The 24,121-nt window shown below is 45.9% G+C and overlaps 1 protein-coding gene across 5 annotated transcripts in view; it reads right to left on the reverse strand.

Moving 5' to 3' along the window:
- Window positions 1–18,292, reverse strand: part of Kdm5 (Lysine demethylase 5) — a 155,568-nt gene extending 137,276 nt beyond the window's left edge. Inside the window, exons 1-8 of one of the 5 annotated variants that reach the window (XM_084605799.1) lie at window positions 17,913–18,287; window positions 16,500–16,577; window positions 16,101–16,160; window positions 15,745–15,807; window positions 13,800–13,976; window positions 11,302–11,460; window positions 7,862–7,952; window positions 7,442–7,506 (exon numbers count right to left, since the gene is read on the reverse strand). In XM_084605799.1, the coding sequence (XP_084461925.1) occupies window positions 7,442–7,506; window positions 7,862–7,952; window positions 11,302–11,460; window positions 13,800–13,976; window positions 15,745–15,807; window positions 16,101–16,160; window positions 16,500–16,577; window positions 17,913–18,062 (843 nt within the window). In that variant the 5' untranslated portion in view covers window positions 18,063–18,287. Of the gene's footprint in view, window positions 1–7,441; window positions 7,507–7,861; window positions 7,953–11,301; window positions 11,461–13,799; window positions 13,977–15,744; window positions 15,808–16,100; window positions 16,161–16,499; window positions 16,578–17,912 lie in introns of all 5 variants that reach the window. The other 4 variants (XM_084605861.1, XM_084605829.1, XM_084606013.1 and 1 more) reach the window with 4 other exon arrangements.
- Between the last annotated feature and the right edge of the window lie 5,829 nt (window positions 18,293–24,121).

Genomic DNA, 24,121 nt, shown 5'->3' on the forward strand with positions numbered 1-24,121 from the left:
CATGGTGAAAGGGCTATTGTACCCTCCTGTGCATGGCCTTTTATCATGTATGTGCTTCCTCTCCTCAATTGCATTGTGCCGCAAAAAGCAATCTGTATAGTGTGCTGAGCTGAATATGCATTCAAAGTGTTGCCTTAGTGTGTCTGCTTGATGTTCAAGAGAGTCCCCACTGGTGCTGACAAGTCCTTTGAGTGCTCTTATCCTGTTGTAAACTTTGTGTGCATCAAAATAAAGAGTTCACAGAAGAAAGGAATGATGACCAGCTTTCTTGCATGAAAATGCGTGGAACACACCTGCCATTTACTTTTGCGTGCTTAAATCCTATTAGGTTTTCAGCCGTGGGGTATCGGCGTAACTTCGACCATGCCGTTTTGTGTTTCACGGGCAGTCTTACATTCTGCATTTCACCAGGGTCTTCGTTTGTTTCGTGGCTTACTTGATGTTTGTGTAATGTATTTTTCTGCTGCCTTTATAATGTGCAGCATGATCAAGTGCTGAGTTTCATCAATGCCTAAGTCAATAAAGAATGAACAAAGCAATGATGAGTGTTCCCTGAACATCTCCTAGTTGGCTAAATGTTCTTTAAACTTTCTAGGGCAAAATACATTTTCATTTTTATTGCCTGCATACTTTACAGAGATTGGAAAATGGTCACTTCCATATAGATTGTTAATTACAACCCACTCTGTAGCTGCCAAGAGCATTGGGGAGCCAATAGCTAAATCTATGGTTGTGTATGTGTTATGTACCATGTTGTGGTATGTTGGCTCTTTTGTGTTAAGTAGGCATGATCCGGAGAACAATAAGAATTTTTCAATCAGCACACCTCTGGAGTCCGTTCTTGTACATCCCCATAATGGATGGTGTGCGTTAAAAGTCTCCGACCAGCAGCCATGGTTCTGGAAGTTGATCAATCAGCTTTTCAAAACTTTCGAGAACACACTGTTGTTATTTTACCAAAAATTAAGGTTCATATTGCCACTGCCTTGAGGTGCTTCGGCATGGGATTGATTTTTGAGTTACAATGGCAACGCTGCCAGAGGGGCGAGTGCTGCCTTGCCTATCTTTCCTGCTTCAGATACTGCTTCAGGAAACTTGTGTCTGCTGGTTTTAAGTGGGTTTCTTGCAGACAAAGTATGTTTGGTTGGTGCTCGGCGAGGATTTCATATACATCATTCAGATTATTTAGCAGTCCTCGACAGTTCCGATAAACGATGCTCTCAGTAGCCACTTTTGTAAGTGAAGAATGGAGAAGAGACGGTGGGTTTAAGACTCGCCGCCTTTATCAAGTGGCTTAAATGGCGCATGTTTCTTTGATTTGAAGCGGTCCAGCAGGCCCCGCCTGTCGTTGGCGGACTCCTTAGGCGCCACTGATGCTGCGGAGTCCATGCTCACCTCCATCGCCTCTGGTGAAGGCATGGAGGCAGGAGATTTTTCAAGAGGAACCAAGTCCCTCTCAGATGTCTTTGGTGTTCCGGACGTCTGAGATAAAGTGGCCTCCGGGATTGCAAAGATTGGTGCAGCCAGTGGCTGCTTAGTGAGGAGCCGTGGTGGGAGCACGTCAGCAGCATTGCACTGCGTGCCCACCGTTACTAGACGCAGCCTGGCCTCTCTGTGGGCTGCGTCAGCATAGGGAGCGGAAGAAAGCATTCTATGTTTTTTCCACGCCTCTCCGTATGATATATTCTCAGTGAACTTCAAATTTATCACTTCCTTTTCCGCCTGAAAGGCCACACAGGACCGTGAGTATGCAGGGTATGTGCCCCCACAGTTGACACATTTGAACTCATTTGCATTGCAGTTATCAGTTGAATGGTCGTGAGCGCTGCACTTTGCACATGTAAGACGTCCTCGACATGTCTGGCTACCATGCCCATACCGCTGGCACTTGAAGCACCGGCGGGGGTTTGGTATGTAGGGGCTTACTTTGCATCGGATGAATTCCACATTGATGAAATCAGGAAGTGTGCCTGGTTGAAAGTGAGAACGCTATGTTTTGTGCTTATTTCCTCATTCTTTCGCCTGATTGTTATTCTTCGAACTGCCATTACACCTTGGTTCTGGAGGCCTTCAAGGAGGTCTGATTCTGTTTCATTTAAGAGATCTCGCTCAGAAATCACACCCTGGCAGCTGTTAAGACTGCGGTGAGGCGATACCTGAACGTCAAGGTGGGCAAATATCTTTGTTGTGAAGAGCTTGTCTGACTGGCCTTTGTCTGATACCTCTATTAGTAGGTCACCAGATCCTAGTTTTTTGGCTTTATAGTTTGCCCCAATGATGGCCTTCAACGAGTTGGCAATCAAAAAAACTGACGGTTCATTTATAGATTTTGACTCTGTTATAGATCGCAGGGACAAGAAACTTTGGGAAGTTCTTGGTTGGTGCCATGATTTGTTTTGTTACTTCAGTGCAACTCCTTTTCGGAGGTCGATGAGGTTTATTTGATAGTTTATCCATGCATTAGGATAGTCTAAAGGGTCCTAAATATATGTCGCCTCTGGTTCACCCTTATACGCAGAGGAAGGTCCTCGAGCCCCTCGCCTGGTGGACAGGCGAGGAGCCCATCGGCCGAGACTTGACCATGGCCTCGACCGCCACCGTTCATGGTTTCTTCCCTCCACCTCTCAACCTTTCGCCACGATGCGGATGACAGTTTCAGTATGGGAGCTCAGGGTCCGTGGTGGCGCCAAGCACCAACACCTAGTTTACACAAGGTGCCCCTACGGGAAAATCACTTTAATGAAGAATGAAATGTTCGAGGTGTGCGCATGACTTCCTTATTGCTAGGATGAGCTTTAAAAGGTGTAGATTATTTCACGTTTACTGCAATTTATCTCTCAGTTTTGAGTTTACTAACATTATATGCATTCTTCATGAGGCATCATTATTCTCTTCATGTTCCTGATGAGTTTTCTTTTCTGTCTCCATCACATTATGTTCAGGAATTTTCAAAGGCGCTCACTTGTGGTTACTCGCTCCCCTCGGCAGCGGTTTTATACCTGCTTGAGGATAATAAAATAAACTGTCTCCTTTTCTGTTAAAGGCCCACTGTCCACCCTCCGGTTGAAAATATTTGCTTCCTCGTTCACTGTGAGACTTCGCCCCCAGAACGCAAAGCCGCAAAATGTTTTTGAAAAGAGTAATTACTAACACAGCTACAGCCACCGCAATCACCCGATTCTGTCATGTTTCTATCCTCCCGTTCCTTCGCAAAGGTTTTTAACTCTCCTGCCCTGTCATCTAGCCTCCGCAAGCAGAAATTCCCCTTCCTCCTCCACGTTTGGCGGGAGGTGGGGCGTGGTACTCTGTGTGTGCGGAAAAAAACGGGCGAGGGAGCGCGCGCCGCTGCATTCAGTTCGGCCGTGATGCGGAAAAAGCGCACAATGATGTACGCCAATCCTTCACCCGTCAGTCAACGAGACTGACCAATGGATGTCATTTTCTACTCTGATGTAAGCCTTGCGGCTCGTAGAGAATGAGGAAGCTGGTTTCCTTAAGTGGAGGATGAGAGAGCTTTGATTTGTATTTTTGCTGCTTTGCAGCGCGCGTATCGCTATAGCATTTTGCCCAGACTATCTCCAGTATCTGATCGAAGCACTGGGCCCCTTTGCTTAAGGGGGGACGCAAGGATCAAATCGCAAAAATTTGGCGAAAAAGCAGATTTTAGAAAAGGATTCAGAATCTACAAGGCCTGCTCAATCACATTACAAAAATATTAAGCTGAAAACAGCCTCAAAGTGAGCTTAAAAATTGTTTTTGTGACCTCTGGTAGCAAAAAAAACTGGCCGAAATGTCCGCCAAAATGGTCGATTTCCGAGCGCAATAACTCCGCGGCCGGAGCGCCGATCGCAAAACTTTTGGTACCACTGGAAAGCTTGTTTCACCGCAGTACTCTTCCCATCAGAGCCACGTGTCTACAACAAAAAACAAACGCAAAAAAGTAAAAAACGCGAAGGCCTTGCAGAGCCACTTCTAGGCGCTGATAGGTTGCGCCAGTCACGTGTCGCTCAGCACGCTCTCAGACTGGCTGCTGGAAAGCGCGCCATAGGGAACCAAAGCTGGAGTTTGCTCCGCGACGCCAGCGCTCGGTTTCCAGCGGAGCGGAGAGGAACTACAAAACCTACGCGCATCCGCGCCCGCGCTGCGCGGGGCTGTCTGCGGAGTCTGCGCAGCCCGCTTGCTCGGGAGCGCGTGCTACGTTCAGCCGCGCGTGCACGCGGAGCGGGACAAGGAGAGTGAGGACGAGGGGGGTTGGTGGCGCGTTCTCGTGCGCAAAGCCGGCGCTCTTTGCCAGTGGGATTTCTTAATTTTGCTTTTTTCTGTGCCCCGGCTGACATAGAGGCTGGCTGGAGGCATGTTTTTTTATCGGTGCTTTTGAAAGCAAGAAATTATGATTAATTGATCGCCGGACATTGTTTTCAAAGAGCGCTTGTTGGCAGGCTCAGACATACAAAAAACAAATGAACGCGAATTCGCTGATTGAAGGCGGGAGGCAAACGACAGGTATCTTGAAGGACTTGAGGCGGCACCTCTTGATGCCTCTGTCCATGTTCACAGAATGAAGGGTCCAGCCTTCGAGTGCTCCTTCCTTTCCCTTTGTGACTGGTCACTTGAAAGGGGCCTATTCAGCTCTTTGGGGACAAACGTTTTAGGCAGTGCTGCCGGCGCCGTGGGGCCTGTTTTCGGCGCGTTTAGGATGCGTTCCCTACAAAGGCACAAAGCATGTCGCCTTACCCTTTGGTTCCTGCCGACACCGGCCAGGGGAAGTTCACTGCTGCGGCGCTGCCATCCGAAATCGATGACCTAGCTACCGTTAACGATGAGGGGTTTCTTAACGACCTGGGTCATTTCCCAGAAGCCGAGGCATGCCATTTTTGCGGCAGTTTCCTCTCCACGAGACCAACAGCGAGGAAATGTCTGACGACTTTCCATGCAGACGGGGACATCTCTCCACGGAAATCTTTGTCTTCTTAATTCCACTGTTACGCTGCGCAATTCCTAGTTCAGTTATCTCCTATAGCGAACGCGCAGTTTTGAGCTCCAGAAGCAGGATCGCGTATGAGGATAGGATGATTGACGTAAAGTGATCGCATTAATGACGAATATCTGTTTATTGAGGCCTACCCGGTTCCACGATGGCTGCTTCAGCACCGCCAGTTAGAGAAGTACGACACACGAACGGTACGAGATATCCCCCCCCCCCCCAAAAAAAGAAAAAGAAAAAAAGAAAGGCCCACAACCATCCCGTTACCGTTTCCACACAAGCTTCGCGAAAAAAGTGCGCCGTCATTATTTTCCTTCTAGTTCTTTTCTTTTTTTCTTCTTCCCCCCTCATTGTTAGAGCGCGACGGTGGCCACAATGCGGCTGGAGGAGGAGAGAAACAACCGAGCGCGCACGCGCAAACACGTGCTAGAAAGCAGCGCGGAGCAGACGACAACATGTTTTTCTATGCGGCGGCTAGCAGACGACGCGGCCGGGCTGCGCGTAGATTTTGACGGGGTCTCCATGGAGGGCGCTGACGCACAGAGCGGCGCAGCGCCCCCTGGCCCAGGTTTTCTCCCCTATTGCTCGCGGCGTCTGCTCCCGCCTCAGTCGCACACGCTTTTGTCAACTGCTCGGTAGTTTGTGAATCCGCGACTGCCGTTATGCATTTTTCGTTACCCCCACTGTTGTGCGAGGCATCGTCTGTGTGCCAGCGATGCAGCGGCGCGCAGTGCAGAAGTACAGGACGAAGTATGCGTGCGGGAAGCACGAACGTAAGCCTCCTATCCAGAAAAAGAAGCGATTGGCGGCAAATCGGACAAAGTAAGGACCGGGTCGGCAAAAACGCTTCTCGAAAAGTATCAGCGCACCGTACGGTCCGTCCGAAAGGCAAAGAAACGGAAGCAGCGGTGAAAGCGACTAGGATATTGCACCTATGTTTTGACGTGGTATGATTCCAACGAACGGAAGTCTCCAGACGCGCGGAAAGCTCGGCTGATGCAATCGCGGAGCAGCACAGATATGCCCCGACGCACTCGGCGAAGATTACGACAAAGATATGTCGCAGAAGGCCGACCAGCCATTGGAATCGATGCTAGGAAGTGAACCCGAAGACCCGGTGCCGTCAACTGATGTCGCAGTGCAGTGCCGACATGGGGAAAGTTTTGTTTTCGCGACGGCGGGTGACGTCGACGCGGCGCGAGCTCTCGATTAAGACGGCGAACGTTTGTGCAACCAGAATAGCACCATTCCATGGCACCTAGGCCCGAAATCGATTCTTAGCAGTTATTTCGAGGTCCCGGCTCCATCGACTAGCCGTGACATTGCGATGCAGTTCTGATACGGAGAAACTGCCGTTTTTGTGATGGCAAGTGATGCGCTACCAGGCTTACGGCAAATGTTTGCCTAATCCAATTCGCACCATTCAGGTGCCCGGAACCGCGTTCTGTGCCCTCGGAAACAACCCAGAAGGAAGCGTGCAGCATAGCGATACAGTATTTCAATGCAGAGGCATTTTGTTCGGCGAAAAGTAGCTGTGCAACTTTAATCTCAGTTTTCTCAAAAGTTCCTTTTGACGCAACTGTCCTGCTTGCACAAAGCTAGCACGGCAATGGCTTGATGGATTTTCATGAGCTTTGTTGCATTATATTCCTTGATAATTTCTTTATGCAGTGACATTCCCATATATTCAAAATGTGGTGTCATTCTTTTACCTTTTAGCTATTTTGAAATGATCAAAATGAGTGCATTATGCAAGCATTGATGTAATGTTCTGTGTAAAAAAAAGTCAAGCTGATAAAAATATTTGGGGAATGTCACTGCATGAACCATTCATATGGCTAAAATATAAGACTAGACTAACTATGCGCTTCTACCACATTTTTTTGTCACGCCAGGCTTTCTGCAAGTTTGGTAAACAATGATGCAAATATAAATTCCTAATGTCAAAACTACTGGAAATATCTTAATGAAACTTTGTAATTAGCCATTCAGCACAGTTTCCAATAAGCATGCCAAGTTTCATTGCTCTACTACAAAAATTAAAGAATTTCACTTCGATCCCCATCCCCCCCCTTAAAAGGTGCTTCCCTGGACAGTGGGCATTTAAGGTCCATGTTGCGCTATAAAAACTAAAATCTGAATTTGCATCTGTACAACAAACATGACAGCTTTCATGGCCAGATTTCACTGCTTTACATTTAGCACGAAGGTTTGCAACATACCACAAAACAAGCCTGAAAACAAGCTTTCACAAATACATTTCGGAACCCTTATGTAGCATTAGCAAATACTTAATCACTTACCACAAAGCTAGAAAGAAGAAAAACTATACCTGATATTTAAAAATAACTGATTTCAAGTACGCTACACTGCAGGGTCATGAATCTTATGCCATGACTGCCACCGCACACAAATACAGACATTTAATAGAGGCAATATGAAAACCAAGACACTCACAGGTTTTGGTTTCCGCTCTTCGTTCAGTTCACAACATTCTTCCTTGATGTCTTCCCCGCCCATGCCTGCACACCACAAAAAAAAAATTTGAATTAATGTGTATTTCAATAAAGCATGTACAGCAAGACATAGCATAAGGATGCTACAAGCCTTACATTCTACAATTACTGAGGTCTGGGCAATGCAAAGAACAGAAAGAACACAGTATAAACGAAAGGATGCAAGCATGTCTGCGTTCTTAATTCACAGAATTTTAAACCTTTCACAGCAGAAATTATTAACTACACTTCACAGCTCAAGTGTAAAACAAACAAAAGCAAAATCTTGCTTCTTCCTAATAGCAAAGACAGTTGAGGGCTATATCGAAATAAAAATGAGGAACAAATCTAGATAATTCATTGTTCAAGCAAAACTGCTCACCTTTTGGGCAGTAGCCTGGCATTTTTGGGCCTGCCCCATAAAACTGCAGCTTCCTCAGCTCGCTGTTGGTTGAGTAATCAACATCATCCTTCTGCAATGAAGGAAGCAAACATAAAAAAAAAATGAGCATGCAATGTTTTTCAACTGTGTTGGCCAGTCTCAACCACTAAGCAAAATGCAGAGCATGATCCCACATGAAAAATGGAGGATTGCCATACCTGCACATAACAAAAACGCCTTCCCTCCGTATATGCATTTGACTTGGCAATGTGTCGCAAATCATTTCACTCAGTGTGAAGTTGCTAGAAGCTGCAAATCGAATTTTAATGCCCGCTTAATCACGAAGTCACAATCCTGATTAATATACATGAGCACATTAGTGAGCTCGTGTAAAATAAATTAATTAAAAATGGTGTTAAGCATAAACAGCAACAACTATTTCAGTTGTTTTATGATAAGGAATGAGTCATAACTGAAAATGCCATGCCTTGTCCTGGTGCTCCATGACAGATTGAGCACGCTGTACAATGTATAACAAAAATTGTTTCGCAATCCTCGTGCCAGCAAATATAACCAGTAAGTATAAGCTTCGAATGGCAAACGTGATGATAACATTGGCATTTTAATCCACATAAACTGCACATTTCAAGAATATTCTCAAATTCTTTTAGCTACTTCAGGCTTTGAAGCAATGAACGGCCACAGTTTCAATGCCATGGATCATAGCATGGACAGAAAGACGTGCAACAACAGTCGGGGTGCAGAAAACAACTGTTTATTTCAGATGTGATGGCAATGCACGCATTATGTTTCACGGGGCCACTAATGCCTTTAAAAGGCTGACCTCACAAAGGCACGCACATCCCAAGCACACTCGCAAAGTGAAGATATTTTAAAAGCCTCACAAGTACAGCCCTGCACATTTTGTGTAATGGGACCAGCACTATTCGTTCCAAAACAGGGAACTCTTAAACCATCCCTCGTTGAGTGAAAACTTGATAGCAATAATTTTGGGGCCATTTAGGGAAATTGACAGCATTTCAGTTTTAGGCTGTATTTCTTTCGTGTGAGTCATTTTCATTGCTGCATTCATCAGCATATCATCCCAAACTAAGGAGGCAAAATTTTTTAAGCGAGCTAAGAAGCTATTTTTGATTTGACTCCTGCAGATGGTGCTCTGTTACTTTACAACAGTCTCAACCAATCTGGGAATTTCATCTGACGGCAGCATGGTCTTTGGTGACGGGAACTGTAATGCTGCCACAATTCAAAATAGTAAACCCCCGCTGTAGTAAACTCGGACATAGTAAAGTGAAACTGAAGTCTCAGTTCATTTTCCATAGATGACTGTACATTTCTTCCCCTTATATTAAAGATATTTTTGGTAAAAATCGATTATAGTAAAGTGCGTCTAGCCGCGACGACGACTTCCCATGAAATGACATTGCTGCATGCACGCTACCTAGGATCGAGAGGCAATTTCGTTTTTAGCGGAAAAACAAAAAACAAGAAACGAGTGTTTCTTTAAATGGTTTTACCATCGAGCTTGGCAGCACTCAGAGAAGCCAACTTTACGTATGCCTCACAACTATGAGGGAAAGCACGTAAGAAAAAAAAAAGTAAAGCTGTTTACAAATGTGGAAAGAAGGTGGCGCAGTAAAAATCTAGCAAGAAATAGGGAAGAGAAGAAACGGCCAAACATTTGCAGCACTGTGTAACATGAAACACGAGGCAGCGAAGGCAAGAACTGGAGGCGCGGCATGCGAGTTTTACAGCGCTTGACTGCTGTGCGCATTTCTCATTTGAGGCATTTTAAAAGAAACAGCGGAAGATGGCACCATGTTCATGCAAGGTTTTCTTTTCACATGAAATCTGACGCAGTTGTATTCGTAGCCATATTGCCCTCATATTTAAGAGATCCTTCCACGAGATGTAAACAAAATATCTTACAACTGAAAAAAAAAATGGCACGTATTGACTAAAAGAGAGAAGGAAGGTATTCCAGTTTTTTTTTCATTAGGCAACAAGACCTGTTCAGTAAGTAGGCAATTGATTACCAAGCAGCATCTAGACCATATCATCAGCAACTGATTAATTAAAGACTGATATAGTAAAGGTATTTGCCGGTCCTAATGACTTTACTATACAGGGGTTCTACTGTGATACAAAAAGGCCTTGTGTAGGAGCATTCCAACACAATAAGAAACATTGACTAGATTCTTGTTAATGACCCTGACATGCCCTCGAAACCACCATTGTACACAGCTCTCACACCTTCATAAACCTTAATGGCTTCACTCAAGGACGTCTATAGCACATAAAAAAAAAGAGAGAAGAATGTTACCACTGGCTGGTGTTGGCTTCCTCGTACGAAAGACAACGTTGGGAGGAGAGCTCAAAGCTTCATTGTAAAGACAAGATGTGTTTCTAATACCTCTGTCATATGGGCGATCTCAATGCTCATTGAGTCAATGGACATCAAAACTTTCAAGCGTGATCGAGATGCACCACTGCCACACGGCCAATTTCAATAACCATTGAGTAGTGAGCGCATTATCCGACAGGTGGCGCCACGAGTAACAACAACCACCAGTAAAAACAAGAAAGCAGGATCAAATGAGGCGGATATCGCCCTGAGTACTATTTTTAATTGAAAGTTCATTCAGAGAAGGGTATTCAAATACCTCACAGCTCGGCATAACCCACAGGTACCACAGGTAAGCTATGATGGAATGACAACGGGCCAATGCGCAATCGTCGCATTAATTTTGCACCGGTGATGCTGCCACAACTCCGCGGTCACCTTTGCCGCATTCATATTTGCCATCGTTGAAGCACATGTGGGGCTCTCCTTGTACTCTGTTGTTGTAAAGAGCTCTCAAAGGTGATCATGAGCGAAACACTGCGGCACGCCGCACTGCCATAGAACAGTGTCAGTTTGTTTACATCTGACCGCCGCCAATTCTACAGAGCGATCATTCAGACTCTCAAAAAACTAGCTGATGAACTGGTTAATGTAGTCTTAAATAATTTAACCCAGAAGGTGTATTGTTTTTCTAAGTTTCTGTACCGTTTTTCACTTTATGGTGAGTGCGGGGCTGCTCTGAATGTTCTTCGCATTCCAATGGTCATTCGAAAACCTCATCAAATCAATGTCGATTGAGTTCAATGTTCATTGAAAACTGCTGTGTGGCACTGGTCTATCCCCATTGAGTTCCATCTCCATCGGCTCAACGGGCACTGAAACTGAGTATTAGCTTCTGAAGGTCCTTCCAAAATTGAACTGTGACTGCCAGACTCAAAAGCACTATGGAGGTAATGGCCATCATTTTCAATAGCACGACGGCAGCTAACCGGACCACAAACTAATCCAGGTGCTTGTGCACGAGCACTTGGCTTCTTTTCTGGCTCCTTTAATGTGCAACACGTCTGACACGCACCGTAGGTGGATCCACGCACTCTGGTGGCTCCTTGCCATGGCGTTTGGACCGGCGCGCTGACCGGTCGGGAGGAGGCTTGATAGCTTGCCGTGACGGAATCCCATGGGGCACATAGTCACGGTCCTTCTTGTCACAGTCTTCAGAGTCTTCGCTCAAGTTCTGCAGCCCCCAAATTTACGCCCCCGTCACGTGTGGCCAGGGGAAGCCACTATATCTCCGCATAACAAATCAGATTCTACTAACTAAGAAATTCGCTCCTTACTTTCAATACAACCGAAACCACAAGGATAATGTCCACTCCTCATGACATAATAATCTGAGTAAGCAGGTCAAAGACAAAATGTTTTCAGTCAAAACCAAATACAACAGAAGCAAAAATACCAAAACCAATCAAAACCAAAATCCCAAAAGCAACACACATTAAAAGGCAATTTGTGACAATCCCACCATGGGCTGTCAAAAATGAAATGGTCTTGCTTATTTTCCCCAGCCATATTTAAGCCGCATCACGCTATGTTTAATGTTTTCCCCAGAACACATTTGCTCATGGCTTAGTTTTTTTTTTTTTTTTTTTTTTTTTGAAGCTAAAATGTGAAATGACAAAGGTATTTTTTGAGTAGAAAATTGCAAGCATGTAATATCTGCAGCCCAACACCGTAACCTCCATATTAGATCATCACTGCTAGCTTAGACAACAGTGCAACAACAGACAATTCAAACAGACCTATGAAAGTCAATGAATTGAGAAAAAGTATGGCCTCTTTGTGTTCCGCATGGAGTAACTCGATTGTGATGTACTACCGGCTCCTCTTCCCATGCACCTCAGGTAAATATAGTACTCAGCAGATTTGGTTAAACGTATCACTTTCGAAATACTGCTCTCAACTTTTAACCATTTAACCGCCAACCCTGAGCTGTACTCGTCATGGCAGATCGTACCAAAATCGCCAATGACGAGTTACACTCGTCCGGCCCGATGTTGCGGTGCTGACATCTCGAAAAATGCGTTACGGTCGTCAATTGCATTGGTTGCGATTTTGAACCCTAGAGGGAGTTAGTCGATCACAAAAAAAAGTATTTTGAGCCTTTGGCGCCTAATTGAAGGCTCAAAAGAGTCATTTCTCTATGAGCATGCACTGTGGGAAAGCCACGCTCATGAAGTTTTTTTTTTTTTAACTTTGTGTTAATTTTAACCTCAAAGCATCAAAGTAATATATATAACTACATGGAAAAAATTATGGTCACTTAAAAAAAATTGCAGATTATGAAATAAATACGCCGTATTTCAGTGCATTCTACCCATTACTATGGCATGCACTGTGGGAAAGCCACCCTCGTGAACAGTTTTTTAGCCTTCAGTTTTAATTTTAACCACAAACCATCGAAGTAATATATTTTCAGAACCATAATTACATGGAGAAAATTATGGTCAGTTAAAAAAAATTGGTGATTTTGGTACATTTTTCGGAAAATAAATTGGTGGTTAAAGGGTTAAACCTGCCATGCATAAAAAGCTCATTGCTCTCTTAATTTTTGTTTAATGCTATAAATAAACCCCTTTTTCAGTGACAAAACGTGCACATATTGAGGCCATACTCAAGCTACAAAATTCCAGACAAGCTAAGAATATGCAGAATATGCTCACTGCACAATTTTTTTTTTTTTTTTTTTTTTTTTTTTGTAAGGTATGTTGATGATAAAATAATGATTCTAAGGTTCCTAATGTACAACTTTCTTTGAACCATCAAATAACTTTATGCAACAGTTCTGTTGAACTCGTGTTGCTGGCAGTTCACAGTCTGCTGCTTGCACACGCGCAAAATTTCTGTTCGTATGAACTTACAGGCAACAGCAAACAGTACACCGCATCTCAAAAGAAGCCTTCATGGGACCCTTCCCGGCAGGATCCTTCCCTGCCATGCATAAAAAGCTCATTGCTCTCTTAATTTTTGTTTAATGCTATAAATAAACCCCTTTTTCAGTGACAAAACGTGCACATATTGAGGCCATACTCAAGCTACAAAATTCCAGACAAGCTAAGAATATGCAGAATATGCTCACTGCTCAATTTTTTTTTTTTTTTTGTAAGGTATGTTGATGATAAAATAATGATTCTAAGGTTCCTAATGTACAACTTTCTTTGAACCATCAAATAACTTTATGCAACAGTTCTGTTGAACTCGTGTTGCTGGCAGTTCACAGTCTGCTGCTTGCACACGGGCAAAATTTCTGTTCGTATGAACTTACAGGCAACAGCAAACAGTACACCGCATCTCGAAAGAAGCCTTCATGGGACCCTTCCCGGCAGGATCTTTCAAACAACAACAAAAGAAAATAAGAAAAAAAAAGATAACACGCTTGTTTATGCGCAAAGTCTCTTCTATCGGTATACCTCCTTGTTTCCGCATTCATTTAACACCAACAGTTTGGCATAACAACGAAAAAAGAAAAGATCCAGACACAGCGCTCGTTCATAGACAGCCCAAAATGCGACTCACAATGTCGCCCAGGCTAGCCCCACTCTGGAAGACATCGTACGGGTACAGGATGCGCTCGTAGTGCTGCCGCAACAGTGAGCCTATGGTGCGCATGGGTGCATAGCCCATGCGCGATGCCACCTTGGTCCACTTCCTGTCCCGGCACACCTGCTCCATGCCACCTTCATCGTGGACAAACTGCATGGGCCATTGAAGCCTTCACAAAGTGCAAGACAAAGGTGCATACCAGCACTCTTACTGTAATAAGGGCACTGTACCAAAACGAGCCTGGATCAATTCGATAGTGCAAATAAGAATAAATGGTACCTCTTTTGATCATGGGCACATGCTGCACTTTGCAAAGCGAAGCTCAGCGCCAGCTGCCCCAAAACTAGGAAAGACACCAGTCAAATTAGGAAATAATGTTGTTATCAGGCTTTCAACTGTCAGTTTTAACATCTCCATTTGGAATTGCTTTCTGTGCAAAACAGACAGTCTCAGGGGGGCCACGAGTATTGTTTTTAAATGTTGGCTGCAGCACTAAGTTTATTTCAGTTCCATCGCCACATGAAAACTTGTCAGGCATTGCATCCCAAGCATTCGGTTCAAGTGTGAATGCGGTGGTGGTTTGAGGTTTGTGGGGTTTAATGAGAGACGCCGTAGTGGAGGACTCCGGAAATTTCGACCAACTGGGGTTCTTTAACGTGCGCTGACATCGCACAGCACACAGGTGCCTTGCTCTTCGCCTCCATCGAAACGCTGCCGCCGAGGCCGGGATTCGATCCCGCGTCCTTGGGAACAGTAGTCGAGCGCCGTAACCTCTGCGCCACCCCGGCGGGGTAATGTGAATGCAAAGGCTGTGTACAGTATTGTGCTTCATTGTGAATGCAACACTGTCATAACAATGAAGCACACTACTGTACACAGCCTGAAAGACTACAACGCACTAGCTTTCACAAGCAAAGCTAGCCTGGATTTCTTGTGACAGCAGTTACTTTATGACTAGGCTGCTGTTATCTCTAATGCTTGCAAAAGTCTATGTATTAAGCACAGAGCATCGTTAACAGTACAGGTGCATGTAAAAAGCTGTAACTGCAAATGTATATTAATTCACTTTGAGCACAATTAAATACACAGGAAAAACTTTTTAATCATGGTTCGTGTTCATAATCATGGCCATCTAAACCACACGTTGTCTTATGCTACAAGCTTCCCATGAAAAGCATCCACTGGTGCGTGATAGCATCAGCTTTATTAAACTCCTCCTAGCCTAGACTAGCATACCATACAAGAAAATGTCAACCATCCTGTTAGTACATTTTTATAAAACAAAAAACCACCGTATGTCCAGACAAACATTTACAGGTAATTAAACACATTCCAAACCAGGTAAAATAGTGAGAGCGTACAAGTTTTAAATTTGATGGCACAATTTTTTCCCGCTAATAATATGCCTGTTTATTATTCAATATTCAAATAAAACTGGCTGTGCCTGCATGTAAATGTAATCTCCTCTAGAGCAAATCATTATGAAAATGCAAGTCATCCCTCATACCAATTACTTCTAAAATGAAGAGTGCAATTGTAATGTCCAGGTTTAGCACTTTAGAATTTCAGACTGGAAAGCCGGCAGTGAAGACAGGTAGGAAGCAATAAAAATAAACTTGAATGAGAAAGGTTTTAGATGGGAAAAGGCAACAAAGTCTAATGCATAAGCAGGTAACATAAATGACAATAGCAGGGCAGCAGAGGTAATCTAAGAAAAGACATGTTCTCATAGCCTCATCTTAAAAGGAATTCATGGTAGCAATGACAAAGCTAGGCTCCTTGAACCTACCATGCTCGAACTGTACCACGCACATAGCTTCACAAACTTGCAGCACACACCATGTGAAAGTTAAAATCTAAAACTTCAAAGGTTCTGCTCAGTTGGCGAACAAAACATAAAAAAAGGTGTGTCTCTTACCTTGTAGAGGTTATAGAGATCCAGCGCCTTCTTTTCTATGTTGGGTATCTTCAACCTTGAACCCTGCAGCAAACAAAAAAATGGTTGCTAATGCTTCCTAAGAAATGCACTGCAGCAGGAATTAAAAACAGCCAAATGCTACACATTTTGCGGCACATGCAATGTTCACCATCACCACCACTATTTATTTAACCTTTGAGATCCCTGATGGGGACGCACTACAGAAGTGGGAGAGAGCATAAAAAGATGCATTTCCTCGCATTTTCAATAAGCATACATAACAAACAAGCATAACAGCAAAAGCATAGTGGAAACCTCACATATTGTTATAAGCACTCAATCAATAAAACGCTTACCTGGAGATCCCAAAATTTTGCTATTTGGTCTAGAAAGTTGAGCTTTATCCTCGTAGTTGCCTGTAAAATAAGGTGCAGCTGTTTTTGAAAGAAATACACACAAGGACATGCATAACACATTGCAAAAGTTACCATGCCAGCAATGCTGCAGTGTTACCTACATGGTAAAGTCTCCCTAAGTACTGCAGAATCAGACCTGCCATTTACTAAGGAAAGCTATGTGCTGAAATGGTTCAGTTCTGAGCATGCAGGCCCACATGCTCAGCTAAACTGCTAAACTCAAAATGAAATGAAATCGAGTGAAATACACCTACCAGGTGAAATCACCTACCAGGTGAAATCTAGCATATATTTTAGTCGACATGGATGCACAAGAGAGGGCTCCCAAGGGTAACTCACTTCTAGTTCATTTAAGCGCTGTACCCTAGGTGTGAACTTGAAGTTCTCAACATCCACTGCAAAAGGCGGCTGCCAGTCCTGCAGGAACATATTGGCAAGCACAAGTGAATCATTAGGAACACAGCAGAAAGCAACAAGTCAAAATACGTATTTCATCATGTGTTCAGAAAATGAGGCGCCCAAGTTCAGAAAATATAAAGAATATGCTTTAGAAAGTGTGAGCCCAAATGAATGATACAATCTTTCTGAGTAAGTTCCTCATTCTATTAGAATGTACACTGCAGGCGCCTATGCAGATGTAAGAATACAAATTAGGCCACATGCTTCTAGTCACGCTGCTGGCTACAGCTACTGCATTGTACTGATGCAGCTAATGAGAAATTTAAACAAAAAATACGCGTGACGCCTGATTAAGACAAATAAACTGTTTTATTTTTTTCTCACGTGCGCGTGCATCACGCAGTGGCATTTTGGGGAGAAAGCGAGGGGGCGACGTCTTGGTAAAATGTGAAATCAGGTTCCGTGACTTTATTCGATTCAGAAGTACTATAGAACCACGACGAGCGCTGTCACCAAAGCGATTTCGATGAGAATCTACGGCCTGCCCCCGCAAAGTGCCCCTCATCTGGCGTCCCCGACCAATGAGAAATGGGAGAGGGGGCAGCCCTCCCAGCCAACGCAGTACGCTGACGCCATTTTACAAGTCGGACATGTTGAAGAAAAAATGCAACACACACACACACACACACACACACACACAAGGCAGGAAGCAAAACCTATGGCAGTATACGGCCTAGATGTGAGGAGTTTGACGAATGCGATGCCTCAGTAACTAATTAAGCACACATCAATTAGATATGTGCTTTCTATGGCCAGCTACCTTCAGCTGCCACAAAATTATTGCTTCTGTTTTTGCTTGAGATGCGTGGTTCTCCATTTACGGGTTAGAAATGCGTCTAGGCCACTCTCTTGGGGAGGTGTCAGTAAAATTGGAATGACCCTTCAGCCTTGCGGCTCCGGTGTCACACACCCACAGGAAATGTCCTCTGCCGGCCTATGCGCACACCTGGTAGCCTGCATGAAGGAAAGAAATGCTTCCTCTCCTACATTATGGGCACGGAACTTTCTTCCTTTTCATCGTTTAAGCCGCCTTCAAATACAATTTCTGGACATCCTGCGCCACACGGCACCGCCGAGCTGAACCCATGCCACTGCGGAACACACGCCTTTAGAGATTTAAATCCCCGCATGAAAACAAAAGACGCCATGTTCTTATTTGAAGCTGCGCCTCAATGACAGTGTTATTTCTAAGCGCTTCAAATGAAAATTCACTCCGTAAGAGGAAGAAATTATGTTGACCGAACCATAAGATGTCAGTGAAAGTGTAAAACACAACAATATTTGAGTACTAACCGGAGGTGGCCTGATTTTGCAAATCCCAGTCTGTTCCGCGATGGGTCGAATTTTCGCTATGTATGCCATGGGGTCTTTAAACTCTTCAGCCGTCGGCTCAAACACCGGCGCCTCCGGGGGAGGAACGAATTCACCTTCTGGGTTCGTCATTTTCCAGGCACGTTGTCCTTAAGGCGGAGAGAATAGGGAATTATTTACTTGACTACGAGACATGTCCACGTCTGTCCATTTTCTTCTCACGCACGAGTGACTCGCAGCGGTGCGCTCCGCGACAGAAAGTAAGTCTAAAGTGCGATTATATGAATGGTAGTTATTCAAATATATTTTAGCAGTAAACTACCAAACAATACGAACATGGCTAAACATTGTCTCAAACAATTCACGAGAAAATGTGTGTACAATGCATAACCTGGAATGAAGACGCGGAGCAATACAAATGCGAACTTTTCATTTCCGCGCTGCCGCAGTTAGAGAACCGCGTTAGCAAACGTTACTTGCTTTTTGCCGCACGGTGCGCTTCTCCGTGCATATAGCTCGTGAGGAAAGTTCCCCAAGTTTGGTGCCGAAGCTCAAGCCTTTTGAACCGGTGGCGAAACGGTAGTTCCACAGGCCTATAACGTGGTACGAGAATCGTCCATTGCATGCCCTCCAGTCCAGGCGTCCTTACGTCCTGACGGTATGCCTGTTGGCATATACCTTCGCTTTTCTCGGTTTACAAATCTCGCAAATCTCGGTTTACCACTTCGTTAGTCAGCGAGCGATGGATCAAGTGCTGTTTGTTTGAATGCAAGGGGTCTCCTAACCGCAGGCTCGATTAAATTCAGGAACCAGTGCGTTTTGCGTCAGCGCGTTCCTTGAGCTTTCTCGAGTAACCGATCAGCTCCTTTGTCTTCAATCGATTAATTGTACCCTCCCTTGCAGAGCGCCATATGCAAAGTATTTTGCCGCAAATATATTTAGTTTTCATTTATTTGTGTGTGTGCTTTTCTACTATCCGGAGAGGCGCCGGTAGATCAGTGGTCAGGGAACAGAGTTGCCAAAAATGCACATGACTTACCGATAACAATACCGCACTTGATTTCTGCTCCAAAATAAATGTTTTTACTATAATTATTATATACTGCGTACTATTCGGCATAGGTCATGAAACAGTAATGTGATCCCGAATGTAATATTGGTCATCAAAGGGGTACATGCCAGCACGATGCACGAGTCCAGCTCACAAGTGGTGGTGGTAAAAATATTTTAATGAAAATGTTTAGGAGATTGTAGCGGTGGTTGGAGTCCTCAGTTCGGAACCCCATTTGCGTAGGCTGCTGTCCGCGCTCTTTCGATGAGTTCTTTTTGACCCCTTGCGTCCGAGCAGATCAGAGCTGCCTCCCACCCCTCCTGCGTTACACCGTATGGTACAGGTCCGCCTTCTCCCCGCAGAATGTGCATTGTGAGTTAAATGACTCTGGATCTATTGCGTGTAGTCTTCGTGGGTCGTTAAAAGTGTTGGTCTGTAGCTTGCGGAGGTGTACCTCCTCCCCTTTGTCTAGTGTCCTTGCCGGTGAAGGGTAGACCCGGCGAGATAATCTTGAGTGCTGTTAGGAATGGGGTAGGAGGTTCCACGAGATCCGTATTGGGTGCCCGGGGGAGAAATGCTCGGGCTGAGGCGTGTGCGCTCTCGTTCCCTGGGATGCCCTGGTGAGCCACGGGTGCAACTATCTTGCAGGATTTTAGGTGCTAGCGGTGCAATCCTGCCCCTGAGGTAATTGCGATATGCTGTCTGTGAATCTGTAAGAATATTCTGAGGTACTTTGTGTTGCAGCTAGGGCAATCGCCACTTCTTCCGCAGCCAGTGTGTCTTGGCTGGGCAATATTAGTCCATCCACTGTTTGATTTTGGTGCACTGCCGCAACGGCCGCCATTCCCTGTACAGGAGCCGCACCATCGACATAGAACACGCCCTCGCGCCCGCCGTAGTGCCTTTTTATAGCTTCCGCTCGTGCTTGTCCTCTTGGCTGGTGAAAATCGGGGTACATATTCCTCGGCAATGGAGTTCCCTTGAATTGTCCTCTCCATGAGGCTGGGATGTCGCTTTTAATGTCTAGCTGTGTGATTCGGGCTTGCTGCGGCTGCCTTTGTGCGGCCGCCGCCCGCTTCCCTGTTGTTCTCCTCTTTCCCTTCCTCCCGCCTGAGGCGGCGGAGAGATGTCCGGACGACTTGTCACTGTCGCTCGGCCACAGCTCCGCCCTGGCGTCCCAGTGGCTCTTCTCATTGGCGCCTTTCTGGCGGGAACACGGCACCGCTTCGACGGCCGCGCTCGCGCGACCATCCGAGCGGGGCCCAAGGAGACCCCTCCGAGACATCGCAAGGTGCGTACGCTACTGTTCTTGTCTGCCGGCCTTTGTCCGCGCAGACCAGTGTGTACTCGAGTTCGTCTGCTCCGGGTCGTACCTGAGAGCGCAGCTCGAGCCTGTCGATCGTGATCCAACGATCCGCGACAGGCGTACCTTGCGGTGGTTGCCCACTCTCTCTCAAAGGAACCCTTCGGTCACTGCGAGAAAGAGAAAGATCACAGCACGTTGCGGCGAGCACTCCGTGTCACTTCGTGCGCGAAGGGAGCCTTGCTCCTCGCGCGCTCCCGGGACACGGTGACTGAGTATGTGTGTGTATGTGCGTTTGTATGTGTGTGCGTGTGCGTGCCGCTGGAGGATGGCGTTTCATTAAACGTCTCCTTTGTGAACTTGGAGGCTTGTTTGTGTCCTTGCAGCGAAGTGCTCTCCTCCCGGTGGAGGTTGAGTGCGCGCTGCGGCGTTTCAGTTTGCGCGTGGTGACGGCTGATCGGGGCTTCGGCTCGCGCGATGCTCGAACCGCGGTGGTTGGTGGCCCATGTCCACGTAGGAAACCACAGCTGTCGGGGTCAATTGATGTTCACGTCGTTCAAGACTTGTCGGCCAGTCAGTCATGGACAGTCGTACCACCTGCGCCGTGAGGTGTGCCTCTATCAGCTCCCGCTGCTGCGCACCGCTCGAGGGAGGCATTTTCTTCACTTCTAGCCTTCCCGAGTTAAGAAGGGATTGCTACTGTTGGTTATTTTAGATCACGCCAAATAATGTTCCAGAATGGCGCGCTTGTGTCTTACGATGGCCGTACACAGTGTAGGATGCCTGCCATATTACGCAACGACCACATCAACAAGCCTGTCTCAATAGCTCGCAAGCCTACGCCCCTCTATTGGTCGACATTTCCACCGGTCAGAATCGACCAATAGGAGCATGGAGGAAGGAAAGAACTTACGAGAGGCCCTGACGTCATTTTTTTTAAGCCGGCGCGGCCGCGCCTCGACCGGATGCTGCAACGCCTCTCCTCCTCCTTTACCCTCCGCATTTTCTTTCTCCGCGACGCTCACGTACGTAGGGCCCTTAGCAACGCTGTTGCTAGTGGCCCGAGTTTTCATAGCAACAGCGTCGCTAATGGCTCGACTTGGCTAACCCTAAATTTTTGACATCACTTTCTCCAATGCATTGGGAATAGCAAGGGCCTCTCCGAAGTTGTTTCCTTCCTCCATGAATAGGAGCGAGGCTAATTGATCAATTGGTGACAGTTTTTGTGGCGTGATAGTTGCGTAATTCGGCCTCTGTTGGTTTCCCTTTGTTTTGCAGCTAACAATGACTCTATTGGTCCACATGTCACCTGATGGAAAGGACTGTGTTTTAGCGTGTTTTCCCGTAATTGACGAAAAATCACATTACTCAAGTCAATGCAACATATGCAAGTACAGACGTGTCTGCGTTTGGCTGGCAACTATAGCGCCCTGTGTGAGCTCAGAAGTTACTTTTCGAAAAGTATTGTTTCTGGGCGCATAAAATCAACCCAAATGTTTGCGGTACCATCCTTCTCCTTTCGCTACAAGAGAAAACAAATCTTTTGACTGGCCGAGACCGCTGAGGTTAATACAAAAGGTTGATATGCCGATTAAATCTGCTGCCAACCGCCAGAGCCTCGCAAAATTGCTTTAATTTGTCTTCGGATCTAGGGCCGTCCCAGTGTTATATCAGGAGCCGAACCGATCACCATTGCAAATCTACCACAAAAATTTCACTGAGAGATCTATTAGCCCCGCTTCTGTTGGTCGAATCAGACCGGCGATGGCCTGTCTGTTGATTCTGTCGTAGCAGCTTTTACTAATCATTCTGCCTTAACCGCTGGTTCGTTTAGTGGCCCATACTGTCGGCGACAAAAAAAGCTATCCGCGCGAGCGGCGCACTTGATTGGTCGACAGAGATGTGACATCACCAGCCGCCAAATTAGAAGCGACCAACCAGGAGTCTTATCGGATAACTTACCACTAATAATAAAATAGTTAAGCAGATGCCGATAGGAACCCATGCATTTAGGTAATCGTAACTCACTAACCATCACTTACTACTTAAAGGTATACTGAACAAATATTCAAGAATATTCAGAAAGCACCACAGTTTCATTCTTAAGACACGATTACACTAGTACAGACACACAATTTGGGTTAGGTTTGAGTGGATAGCCGTATTTTTGACGTTTTCTGAGCGGCCGCCGGGTTAGAGGCAGCGCGCTCCCGATTGTGAGCCGGTGGTAGTGACGTCACATCTACCCTCAGTAACGTCATGGTCCCGCGATCCAAACGAGTCCTCGAATCGAGGCCGCTTGAGCGCAACGTGGAAATTATATGGATACCAGCACATGAATCCATCGCAGGGAATGAGGCTGCTCACGAGTTTGCCCGATGTAACAGCAGCCCCGGAGCTAAAGAAAATATAGAGACGCCTGGGAGACCTTGCTGCGAAGCGAGGACCCCGCTCAGCAGCAGCAAGCCATCCGCCTGGCGGCTGAGGCCGTGAAGCAACAATGCATATTCACCAGACCTTAGTTCGCGAGGCTCCTGAGTAAGGCTCCATCAGGCCTGCGTGCCGGGGAGTCCGAAACGGAGCTGCTTCTCGGTGGAAATAAAGGTTTTCAACAACAACCGCCGCCGCTGCCCCCGCACCTAAAATTGGTTGACCGGCTACACGCAGTGTCGGTTCCCCCGCCCAAGCTCAAGTTTCGCCGCGCGATGGCAGCGCCGCATTCCTGGCATGGTGGCGAAATGTGAAACGATGCGACGTCGCCGGAGCAGACGCTCCGCTAGCTTCATGTGCACGTGCGGCGATCGAGTTGCGCCGGGCGGTTATTTGGCGATACAAAAACGCTTCCGCTGATGCGAAACGGAGGTATTAAGTAGCATTGTGTCATGGGTAGCCACAATAGTAGGCGAAGCGCCAAAAGACGAGGCTCACGTGTGGAACTTTGCCGATTTCATTGGAAGCGTTTCCACAAGACCTGTTTTCCAACCGCATGACAGCATTCTGAGAAGTCTCGCGTTCTTTGTGGAAACGAAAAGGGCCAATTTTCCCCTTCTCCATAAACTCAGAAATGTTCGACAGTTGACAAAGACGTCTTAGAGAGGCATCAAAAGAGTACAATGGTTTAACACCATCTATATGAAGTGAAGGGGGTAGAGGATTATCCTGCTCTTCGCTCCGCGCGTGTCTTGCTTTGCCGATTTTCTGTGCTCTCTCCCTGCTTTGCGAGTGCCCTGAAAGCAACCAAATCAACAGATATCCAGCGTGCGATGCCCGCGATCGATAATGATGTGTGAATCTGCCCTACGACCAAGAAAATATCTCGGAACGAGGCTTTTTTTTTTTTTTTGGTGGGAGGGGGGGGGGGGGGGGGGGGGGTAAACATGCTTGGCTGAGCCGCTTTTATAGATTTCCGCAAATTGGCCAATAAATGAACCAACATTATTATTATTCATAACCAAAATATGTTGGAAGTGCAATACAAAAGCGATCCTAGTTATGGCTCGATTGACACTACTCGCACGGAGCACCCTATTCGCGTCACAGGTTTCGTAAATGCAAACCAAATATAAATGAAGCACAACCATTTAGTAAGAACCGAAATAAAGCACGATTGTAGTACAAGTTTGGATTTCACCTTCCTTCCAAGCCAGCGAGTCGGTTATGTCGCGTGCAGCGCGCGGAGCACGCATGTGCTTTTGAGACAGCTAGCGTTCGTGCCTTTGAAGAAACATCTCCTTCGGACTATAGCGTATTCTTCTACTGCAAGATTTGCTTTAGTAACATCGTAATAATAAAAACAAAACCGTATATAGATCTCATGCTACAGGCCAAAAAATAATC

Source organism: Amblyomma maculatum, chromosome 1 (assembly GCF_055883805.1).
Source record: "Amblyomma maculatum isolate TAMU_Amacu chromosome 1, ASM5588380v1, whole genome shotgun sequence".
Lineage (NCBI taxonomy): Eukaryota > Metazoa > Arthropoda > Arachnida > Ixodida > Ixodidae > Amblyomma > Amblyomma maculatum.